This window comes from Aristolochia californica, unplaced genomic scaffold (assembly GCF_029961685.1).
Source record: "Aristolochia californica isolate CCGP_79_NKW_82.1479 unplaced genomic scaffold, dmAriCali1.0.hap1 SCAF_9, whole genome shotgun sequence".
Lineage (NCBI taxonomy): Eukaryota > Viridiplantae > Streptophyta > Magnoliopsida > Piperales > Aristolochiaceae > Aristolochia > Aristolochia californica.
In genome coordinates this window covers 26,882,333-26,893,274 of record NW_027182290.1, presented here as the reverse complement: position 1 = coordinate 26,893,274, position 10,942 = coordinate 26,882,333, and the positions used below count along the sequence as shown (strand labels likewise).

Sequence of the window (10,942 nt, the reverse complement as noted above, 5' to 3'; positions counted from 1 at the left end):
TTTTCACTTACTCGCTCTGTTTTTATTTTCTTCAACAATTTGATCTTTTATATTCCAGTGGTGTCTACATGCAGAAAACTGCACAAGCTTGCATCCAGAACAATCTGTTCAACAGTTGGGAGCAAGAAAAATAGCTATACATACGTGTAATATCAGTGCTTCAGCCAAAACAAATTACTATTTGTATATAAGATCCGACGATAAAAGGCAGACTTCAGTTCTTTACCCTGATCTCAATTTATCCCCATATAATCCTAACATTAAAACATGACATCAACAGAAGAGACGCCAGCATGAATTCCACCCACTATCCTCCTCCTGTTATGTCTTCCACGACAGACAACTAGTCTGTTGTTCTAAAGATCAACTCAGCATTTCACAGGATATGGGCCTTCAATCTCAATATAAACCCAATTTCATATACTACCTGCACTGCCTCGGACGAAAGTTCTCCTTTGACAAGAGTGACACAGTTAACTTCTCCAGCCTAGCTGCACCTGGGCCTGGCCTCAGAGCCGTTATATTACCTGCAACTGAACATGGATCTGTCCCATTCTCCCTGGGTCCTGCACACCAACCACCTGGTACAATCCTGCCACTGCCACGGAACAAGAGTTCTGCATCAATCTTATCAAGAACAGGATTATCACTTTGGAATTTTCTGGCAAAAGGAGCATTACTATCAACCATTGCTGACATGTCACTAAGGGTGAGATGGTGAGGATGTTGCTTTGGAGGGTTATCCCACGATATGAAATGTAGATCGTGGTTCACAGTCGTATTTCTAAACTCTTGGGCATTGCATATAACCGTGTGGAAGTAGCCCTCTGGTGAGGATATGAAGTTGGCATAATACATGAGGACAGTTCTCGGAAGATTATCCCATCCCCAAATGCAGTAGTCCATGAATGATCTGGACAGTCCCATCCAAGCGGATCCTGTACCATGAAGGACAAAATCAAGAATTCACAAACCAGCACCAAAAAAGAATTTTTACCATTACCATAAACTAGGACAAGGTAAACAAGCTGACTAGTGTTTGTGTAAAATTTTCAAGGGTTCTTCCTGAATGTCACATGGAGCAGTGTTCATCATCTATGTTCTGTAGAAAACCTTATCTGAATCTTTGCCCCACATAATAAAAGTTGATTCAATGGAGGGAATAAGAAAAATTCATGGAAAGAGTTTTCAAGAGAACAATCTTCAGTGTAGATGGATGGTCAAATTAACATCTTTCCAGTGGCTATATTTACTTAGCAATGTTGTAACCCAGAAACTTCAGTAGAGTACCGACTCTATCAAAGTTGAGTACTGAAAAGAAACCCCACCACCTATCATCATGTCACTGAGCAATTTTGTCAAAGTACACCAGAGGTTAGGGGAAAGGCTTTTAAGAATTTGTCATACTGTTTTACCATCCTTAAGTTATATTTATTCACTCCAGCGTCTGGGGACAGGTTCCATCACATACAGTCCTATATCACAGCAATAAGTATTTTGGATTTATAATCAATGATATGTTCTGAATTGCACAAAGAGTCATATTCAATATTGGCAACCCTGGCATAACTTGGAAGCTTCTATGAAAATAATTGTATGTTTTTTAAATAACATTCTTTGGTGGGCATGACAAAGATCACAGACCACTCCTACCCTTGATTGAGACTCCAGCTTTTGCTTTTGTCATGTGATGCTTGTTAAGCATCAATCTGAAGCTTCAGCAGCAATTATAGAGCAGGCATTGGAAAGGAAACCTTCATCTATATTCTAAGAGATATACTCATTACCCTGCTTTAACTTTGACATATTGTTGGTTGAGAGTTGAAGAAACTAAAACTATTGCCTTCATGAACAGAGGCCCAAAAAAGCTTCAACTCCTTGCAGCCACAATCTTATAACTCATTTAATAAAACTACAATAAAGACTCCAAATGGTGAAGGATTATCGCATAATGATCTTAATGAACCCCTTTTATATTTGTCATTTTCCACATTTCGCATGTAAGAGTTGAACTCCAGCCTCCTGCCTAGCTTCAAGCTTGTTTCTCGGAGCTTGTAATTATAATATTTGGTGATTCCTACTGCCCAAGAGAAGGCCAACTACATATCAATTAGACCATATTCTCCAACATGAGATCAAGCAGAGAACGGCAACTGGATTCTGGAGAAAAACAAATCGCAGATATTGCCGGTGCATTTCCAGGCCATCAACTAGGAGCATACAAAATATAAGATAACACCGACAAAGATAAATATAGTTACTTGATCATCATTAGCATAATGAAAAATTGTATGTCATCAAGGGCATATGAGCCTAGAATGAGTAGATAAATTTTACAATGATAAAAGAGGTAGAAAATTCTTCACTTATTCAATTTAAAATAACTCAAACAAAAAATTTAGTTTAAAAGAAAAAGAAGAATAATTGAAATTCAAACAATAAAAGACAGGTCAAAATGGAAATTTGGAGGTTTCTCAAGTGTAATAAATAAAGGACAGGTCAAAATGGAAATTTGGAGATTCTCAAAGACACTAGAGAAATCATATACATTCACACAGTAATAAGGTACAGATGAATTCATGTGAGCAGATATGGCTATCGCCTCCCAACATGAAGCCACTGATCACACCAGATGTTTGTTCCAGGGGTGTCAAGAGGGGGAGGGGGTAGAGAAATGGTGCTCCCCACCCCAAAAATTTATACTTCATTGCCTACTTTCCTCTTCCCTTGTCCCCTTCATACAAAACTTATTTTGCCCTCTTTCACCATTCCCTTAGTATAATATACCTCATCCAAGTAAATTTTCTAGCTCCACCACTGGTTTCTTCATTAGCAATAAATCGTGTCATGCAACTGAAAGGCAGGATGATAATAGCTCTCAAAAGACATATAACATAAAATGAGAAGGCTATAAGTAAAAGACACAACAGTTGAGCATTGAATGAGTTGTTCTACAGCATTTTTGCTAATATTCGAAATATGGCAACTAAAACTATATTTTTTTTTTCCTGCCAAGCAGCAGGAACCAAATGTATTATAACAATCCCCTGACGTACTACAAACAAATCCACTGTTGCTACGCTCTACTGACACCATTCGTTAATATTTTCGAATGCAACATAATGAAAGAGAAATCAAAGGAAACCCAAACAGAATGACGCTAGTAAAAAAGTAAAAGCACCCAAGATAAAATATAACAAGGAAAATTACCTGTAAACAGTTTAAAAGCTGTGGGAACGCTTCTTCTCTGGGTGACCCAGAAAACGTCCGCTTTCTTTGTCATATACAAACCAGGATCAATAATAATAGGCTTGGCTCTTTGGAATCTACATTTATCAATACTATCTAATGTCAATCATAGCACGCTTAAAACCACCGTAATAGAGAGAGAGAGAGAGAGAGAGAGAGAGAGAGAGTTGAAAAAGAAGGAAGTTGCAAGAGAGAACGATCTACGTACTCTTTCCATCCAATGTCACTGGTATGATCAATGAAATTGAGCTCTCGCGGCAAATACGAAAACGTATGCAGCAGATCTGACCAACCAAATCAGAAGCCATTATTGCACGGCAACACTTAATCAGGAAGAAGAAGAACAGTAATAATCAGATTCGATTAGGAATAAGCGAGATTCCTTACCGTCTTGGGTAACAAGAGGGTAATCAGAAGCGCTGAGATTAATAAACCAATCCCAGTCTCCTCCTTCCTTCAATAAAATGGCCGCAGCGTGTAACGTATTCGCAACCATGGTGGGGCCCCTGTAGGTTACAAGATTAGCTCTGGTGATCATCCTGACATTCCCGAATTTGCAGAAAATGGGATGAGTTTTGACAAATTCGTGGAGATCCAAGCGTTCCTTTGGTGTTGACTCGAGATCGAGATGTACAACGTACTGGTTGATAGGGTGGTAGAGAGCGAGAAGAGTCCGCTTCAGCATCTCACCGTCGCCAGCGGAGCCGGATATAAGGTAAGCGAGGCGGGGGGACGGGGGGAGGGAGGAGGTGGAGGCGGAGGTGGTGGTTGTGACCCGAAGCTTAGATTCGACGAAAACAGCAGTGCCGGGAACGCGATAAGCAAAGCGGAAGGGAAAGGGAAGGTAAGAGATTCCAGCAGGTGCAGCGAGGGTGGTGATGAAGAGAAGAGTGAGAGACACGACGGAGCCAATTGCCAAAGGAAGGATCCATTTGCGGTCTACGTTCGCTGCTCTCACTGGAACAAGCCCAGTTTGTTTCATTTCTTCAACTCAGTTATCTTCGCCGTTCTTGCTCTCCTTTCTTCTAAAAATAAAAATGAAAAAAGGAGGTGAAATGCTCAAAATTTCAAACGCAAATCACAAAACACAATCTATTCTCCGTTCATTTCAATGAGACAAAGGAGAGAACAAAGTCCGAAGAAGCTGAGCAGAAAAGAAATGAAAAAACACAAAATTGATGGTAGAGAGGAGAGGCAGAGACGAGAGAGTGGAGAGAGGGTACGGTGGGTGAACTGGTTTCTTCTTTGTTTGGTGAGGGTGTGAAAAGGGATCCTTCTCCTCTAATTGATCGTCTTTCTCTTTTCTTTAATCATTTTTTAGCGAACAAGACGTGCACTTTCCTTGCATTTTTTTTCCTCCTCTGTTTTTAACATCGGTAGCAGTTCTAGCAATGCTTGTCCTTGTGTCTTTCCGATTTCTAAGTATTTGCCCGCACGGGCCGCGTTCCATATCACTAGTAGAGGATCGATTTTTCAAGGTATAATTGGGTAATGGGCTTGTTCCAAACCCTTCTCTTTATTTTCTATTTATAAATAATTAAAGTATTAATATTATAATTATACCCTTAACCCTAGTAAGAGTGAAAAAAATATAAAAAATATAAACTAATTATATCAGTGTCACCCTAATTACACCATATCTTCCAACAAACATAAAGCTATTAAGCCACTTGAAGTGGTTGGTTCTAACTTATGGAGACCTTCACCATTAAATTCTAAATTTGGATTCAAATATTATATTATTGTTGTTGATGATTACAATAGATTTGTGTGGATATATCCTCTAAAGGCCAAGAATGAAGCCTTTGGAACATTTCTTAAACTTTTAGGTACGATGGAAAATCAATTTTCTTGCAGAATCTAGGTATTTCATTCGGATGGAGGAGGTGAGTATATAAAATCTATTTTTAAAGATTATTTGATTCAATATGGAATTCTTCATTATCTCTCTTGTCCTTATACTCTATAAAAAAATGGAATAGCTGAAAGAAAACATAGACACGTAGTTGAAACGGGATTAGCATTGTTATATGAAAGTAAGGTTTCAACTAGTTTTTGGGTTGAAGGTTTTGAAACTGCAGTATATTTGATTAATTGGTTTCCTACTACTCCCTTACATGGTAAAACTCCTTACGCTTTACTTCTAAATGTCTCTCCTACTTACAATCATATTCGTGTTTTTGGATGTCTATGTTTTCCTTGTTTACGACCTTATAACAACACCAAGTTTGAACAACTCCCTGTGTTTTTCTTGGATTTCATGATTCTTCTAAAGGTTATCAATATTTCTTTTCCATATTTAAACAATTTTTTTATCATTAGGCATGTTGTTTTTTTATGAGTCATGTGTCCCTAATTCATCACCAAAAAAATTTAAAATTATGCCTCCACTTACTCTTAGTGTATAATTTTTTTTCGACAAATTAGAAAAACCACCTACCACTTCACTTCATCTTTCAACCTCCAATGACATTTATTTTCAAAATCCTCTTATCCTCTGATTTTGCCACAATACCTCCAACCTCGTCCTCTACTTCCTCACAATCTTCCTTAAATAATGATCAAATTGGAATTATTCCACCTACTCCCTATCCTTCTCGCATTAATACCCATCCCATGATGACCAGAGCAAAGAGTAAGGAAATTGCCTCAACACTTTAAGCTCATATGATAAACACATATATCTGAGCCTACGTCCTATAAACTTGCTCTTACACTTCCTCAATGGTATGATACAATGCAAGATGAGTACAATGCCCTTCAATGAAACAATATGTGGGAACTTGTCCCTACGAATTCTAATATGCATGTTATAGGGAGACATTGTCAACTTAATGGGATTGATATGATTAAACATTCAGTCCTATTGTCTGACCTCAAACAATTTGAGTAATACTCACCCGAGCCCTTCACTATAACTGGACATTGCTTCAATTCGATGTTAATAATGCATTTCTTTATGGCTCTCTTATTGAGCAAGTATTTATGAGACAACCGCCCCTCGTGCCTGATATGCTAAATTTAGCAACTTCCTACTGCACTTTGGTTTTCAATTCAGTAAATCAGATCCCTTTATTTTGATATCATTCTGTATCTAACCATTTATACCTGCTTCTTTATGTGGATGACATTATTCTCACTGGGAATAACCCTTCACTTCTTCAAACTTTTGAAAGAACACTAAGTGCTACTTTCTTTGTAAAAATTCTAGGCCCTCTAAATATTTTCTTAGGCATTCAAGTACGTAGAAGTCCCACTAATCTTTTTCTTTATGAAACTCAATAAGATATATTAACTCGAGCAAGGAAATAATCTTGTACACCTATGACAACTCCTCTTGCCAGCAACACAAAACTTGATTTTAAAAGTTCCCCTTTTTCTAACACTACTTACTATTGAAGTCTTATAGGAGCCCTTCAATATTTAACATTAACATGATCTATTATATCTTACTCTGTCAATCTTATAGCCCAATATATGTACTCCCCCACTACTTTTCACTTTACACTAGTTAAAAGAATTCTTCGATATCTTAAAGGTACCATAGACTATGACTTAGTCTTTTCAAAACCCTCATCACTAGATTTCCTTGCCTTTTTTCGATACGGATTGGGGTGGTTGACCACTAACAAGGCGATCTACCATTGGTTGTGCAATCATCTTAGAACCCAACTTTGTCTCTTGATCTGCAAAGAAACAACCCACAATACCTTGCTCCACTACTGAAGCCAAATAGAGAGCCATGGCTTTTACATGTGCTGAAATCACTTGGCTTCAATATCTTCTACAAGATTTGCACATACACTTAACTCGACCTCCATCTCTTTTATGTGACAATTGAAGTGCTCTTTGCTCACAACCTTGTTTTTAACTCTTGTAGTAAATATATTGGCATAGACTATCATTTTGTTCACAAGAAAGTTATAATGGGATGTCTTCAAGTTTATCATATTCTCTCTATCAACCAGCTTGCAAACATTTTCACCAAACTGCTCTCTTCCAACAGGTTTCAACAACTTTTCGTCAAGGTGAATGTTCAGTCAACCTCTCAATTCAGCTTGAGGGGTAATGAAAAACAACAAATAAATATGAACGTACAAAGACAATTACAAAAAGATGCATTATTCAAAGCAATACAAATCCTTCACTACAATGGAAGACCATGTTTATTTAAAGGCACAAGAGGCAAAGAGGAACAAATCACCCTTACAAAACCATGCAAGGGTGATGTCCACCTCACCAACTCAAAAGAGGACGTTCCCACGCATGGTTCTAGAGAATTCAAACCCATAAATCTCTCACATGTGGGTCCCATTACAATCAACTCAAGGATCTTCTACAAATCATGATAAAATCAATCAAGGAGACAAATTATTTCAAATTACTCAATCAAAGGAAGAAGATCAAGGAAAAATCAAATAAGGAAATCAAGTTCCAAAATCAAAGGAAGAAGAAAGGAATGGTTGAACTCTATTTTGAATTGTTTTATGTAATTATGTAACAACTCCTAGATTACAACTTGTAAGAGGAAGTCCTTGTGATTTATTTTTCCTTTAAGGTTTATGCAAAACCTATATAAACACTTGTAATCCTTCTACAATTCATTTAATACACATAAAAGTGTTTTTTGCCTTGGCTCTCTCTCTTGGGTTTTGGTCTCGAATGTCTTGAAGTTCTCTCATTCCTGCACGCATTAATTCACTCATTCATGGTGGCTTAAATTTTCCCATCGATAACTCCCTAGGTACAACTAAGATAAACTAAAAAATTGAACCATTTCCATATAAAGAGGAATATACTCTTATTCTAGAGAAACAATATGATAAAGATAAAGTGAATAAAATATCCTTTGCATAGAATTCAACTCTCTTTTTGGAGTGATGTTTTGGATAAGTGTGTTGGAAGATGGGCCCAAACCCACGTGACCAAGGAAGGCTCACATGTCCAAGTGTGTGGAAGATAGGCTCGAGCCCATAGCCCAAGGAGAAGGCTCATAGGCCCACACAGTGGTGGTATGATAGTAAATAAAGAGTCATCTCATAAAGATGATACTAATATAATTAGTTTATGATTATATGTCTTTTATTCACTCTTACAAGGGTGAAGGATATTTTTGTAATATTAGTAATTTTGATATTTATAAATACAACTTAAGGGGGAGGGTTTTGACAAGTCCATAACCCTATTACTCCTATTTTCTCCAAATTCGTCACTCTTTGTCTTCTCCTCTTAAAACCTTCTCTCCCTTAATCCTCTTCGACCATGATTATACATCATAGAGTCCTAAGTTTCATCATGGTATCAAAGTGGGCAATAATCTGAGCTGTAAAAGAAGGATAAGAAGGAGACAAATATGGAGAAGAAAGGGAGGAAGATGAAGAAAAATAAAAAGAAAAAGAGAAAGAGAAAAAAGGAGTTTCTCGTTTTTTCTTAAATCTTATTTCTCAAAATTCTATATTTCATTGGATGTTTCACTCACTTGCCGAATTTTTCATATAGAAAATTATATACCATTGGAAAGATATTTGAGTCTAGTTTCCAAACCAAAATGAATTGTCAAAATCATAATTTTATTGAAAGAGAAATCAACAACTAATGCAGCAATGGTAACGCAGCAGAAAAGTTTCATGTAGCAGCTGAAAGCTTCAACTTTCGAGCCATTTTATGCCATCAAGAACGAGACGTTATATGGAGAATTATATATCAAAATAAATATATTTAATTATATTTTTTAAATATTCAAAAAATTCTCATTTTGATTTTTTAGATGGATATATTAATCTCGAAAGAATCAATGGTTATGTTGGCCAAAGAAGAAAGAGTACTCAACTCGACCACGTTACAGAGTCCAAAATCTATCAAATTATTTATCTCAAAATAAGTATATTTTATGAAGAGAAGTTATAATTTTTTGAAAGGTATTTAAATCTAGTTTCACAAGGAGAAAATTTCATGTCAATATGATCTATATTTAATGAGATATTTGTATTGGAAGAATCAAAGGTCATGTTGATATATTGTTGCATGCGAAGATCCGAATTTAAGCTGATTTTTTTGCTTTAAATTTTCTAGTTGCTGTTATTGATCAATAATATTATGAATTTATCTCCTGATCTACCCTTGGAAATTTTTTTTTTTAATTAAAAATACCTAGAAATAATCTTTAGAAGATCATCTTATTTTCATAAACTTTCTTTAATTTATTTGTCAAACATAGCCTTGCCTAAAGATTTCAAGAAAAAAAAGCAAGGAAAAGTGTCTTCTTTGATTCCTAAGTTGGCACCAATTAAAGGAGGAAACTGTAAAACAAAGTAAGCTCAACCCAGGAACGTCTCAATAGCAATCAATAAGAAAGTCAACACTGATCTCTATTCAAATACAAACGGATTTCGTCCCACCACACGCTCTTTGAAGAGCTTCAATGGCTTCTGGACTTACAGAAGAAGAAACTATAATAAAACGAACAGAGAATAGGTATGATTCTGGATATCGATTGTTGCTGAAGAATACCTCTATTTATAGGTGTTTTTGCAGCACTCAGTCGAGGAAGACAGCTGGGAGACAGCTACGAAAATGATGTTAGGAAGTTTCCTTTCTCTTCCGGCGCCGATGGAGGCCTCTGTCCGCTGCGACGGTCAGTACAGAGTGTGCCTCTATTTTTTGCTGCATCCATTAAATCCCATTCATACTTCGGTGATTCATTTTTCTTATTTATTGATGCCCCGAACCCCGCCTTCATTATAACCATTGCGGTCACAATTTGACCTCATCAGAGTCTAAACCGGAACTACTAACTAATTTACTCACTATCGACATTGGCGCTCCTCATAATTGGGGGCCAGTGAATACATTACATTAGCAGGAACTTGTGAGAGGTGGGCATTGACACAGTAACATAAAATACCTTATTTAGAAGATTTTTCTAGCCACAAAATTTTGAGAGATTTTGTTGGTATTTTGAGAAATTACAAAGAACTTGATTTGGTATCCATGCCTAAAAAATTAAGTCAAGAAAAAAATAAAATATTTTTGGTGAAGCGGTGCCATATCACAAAGGAAAAGCTTCCTTAAATTATTTTTTTGAAAGTGGTTGTGTAAGGAAAGTTTCTCTCTTCTTTGACCTCAAACCTTTTCGAGATCTCCTTGATTTTATGTGATTTACCTATCTTGCCTCAATCTCAACTTTCCTAAAACCATAAAGGTTAGATCAACGATTGAAAATTGGGAGTTGGCTTCCAAGTTATACTTTGGCAAGATTTGGAAAGTTCTCTTTTGTTTTTAGGAAATGGCTGATTTAAGAAGATCCCTTCAAGATTTGATTTTTTGATTGGATATTCCTTCTAAATATAAAAAGGAAGATAAAAGGTACGATTTAAAGTGATTTTCAGCCAGCACATGAATATCTCCTATTATCTAGTGATATTTTTAATTGCCTAAGGAACTAGTCAAACTCGGGTTTTTCTTATTCTACATGAGTTTGTTTAGTTTGACAAGGAAACACAATATTTGGCTTGGCTTGAGTTACTTGGTTTACAATATTTGAGCTAGTAAAGTTGTTGATGCTTACCTTATTTTACTTGATTATACAAGAGGTAGATTATCACTCGAGTTTGCAAAATATTTGTTGACTTCAAGCTGGGATCATTGACATTATCCCCCAACTTGAATGGGAGAATAAAAGAAGAAATATGAA

General features: G+C 36.4%; 1 protein-coding gene across 1 annotated transcript; it reads right to left on the bottom strand.

Moving 5' to 3' along the window:
- LOC137941266 (beta-glucuronosyltransferase GlcAT14B-like) lies at positions 1-4,575 on the bottom strand. The gene is made up of 4 exons (XM_068786597.1): positions 3,637-4,575; positions 3,458-3,533; positions 3,211-3,326; positions 1-938 (listed from the first exon to the last, which is right to left on the bottom strand). Exons 1-4 carry the CDS (start codon positions 4,229-4,231, stop codon positions 424-426), a joined length of 1,302 nt encoding a protein of 433 aa, XP_068642698.1. The 5' UTR covers positions 4,232-4,575; the 3' UTR covers positions 1-423.
- Between the last annotated feature and the right edge of the window lie 6,367 nt (positions 4,576-10,942).

Bases quoted from the DNA above. Each gene is read 5' to 3' on its own strand.
- LOC137941266 (XM_068786597.1), bottom strand. From the start codon at position 4,231: ATGAAACAAACTGGGCTTGTTCCAGTGAGAGCAGCGAACGTAGACCGC. The intron at 3,327-3,457 runs GTACGTAGATCG...TGATAAATGTAG, and splicing joins AGTGACATTGGATGGAAAGA to ATTCCAAAGAGCCAAGCCTA. The intron at 939-3,210 runs GTAATTTTCCTT...TTCATGGTACAG, and splicing joins AGCTTTTAAACTGTTTACAG to GATCCGCTTGGATGGGACTG.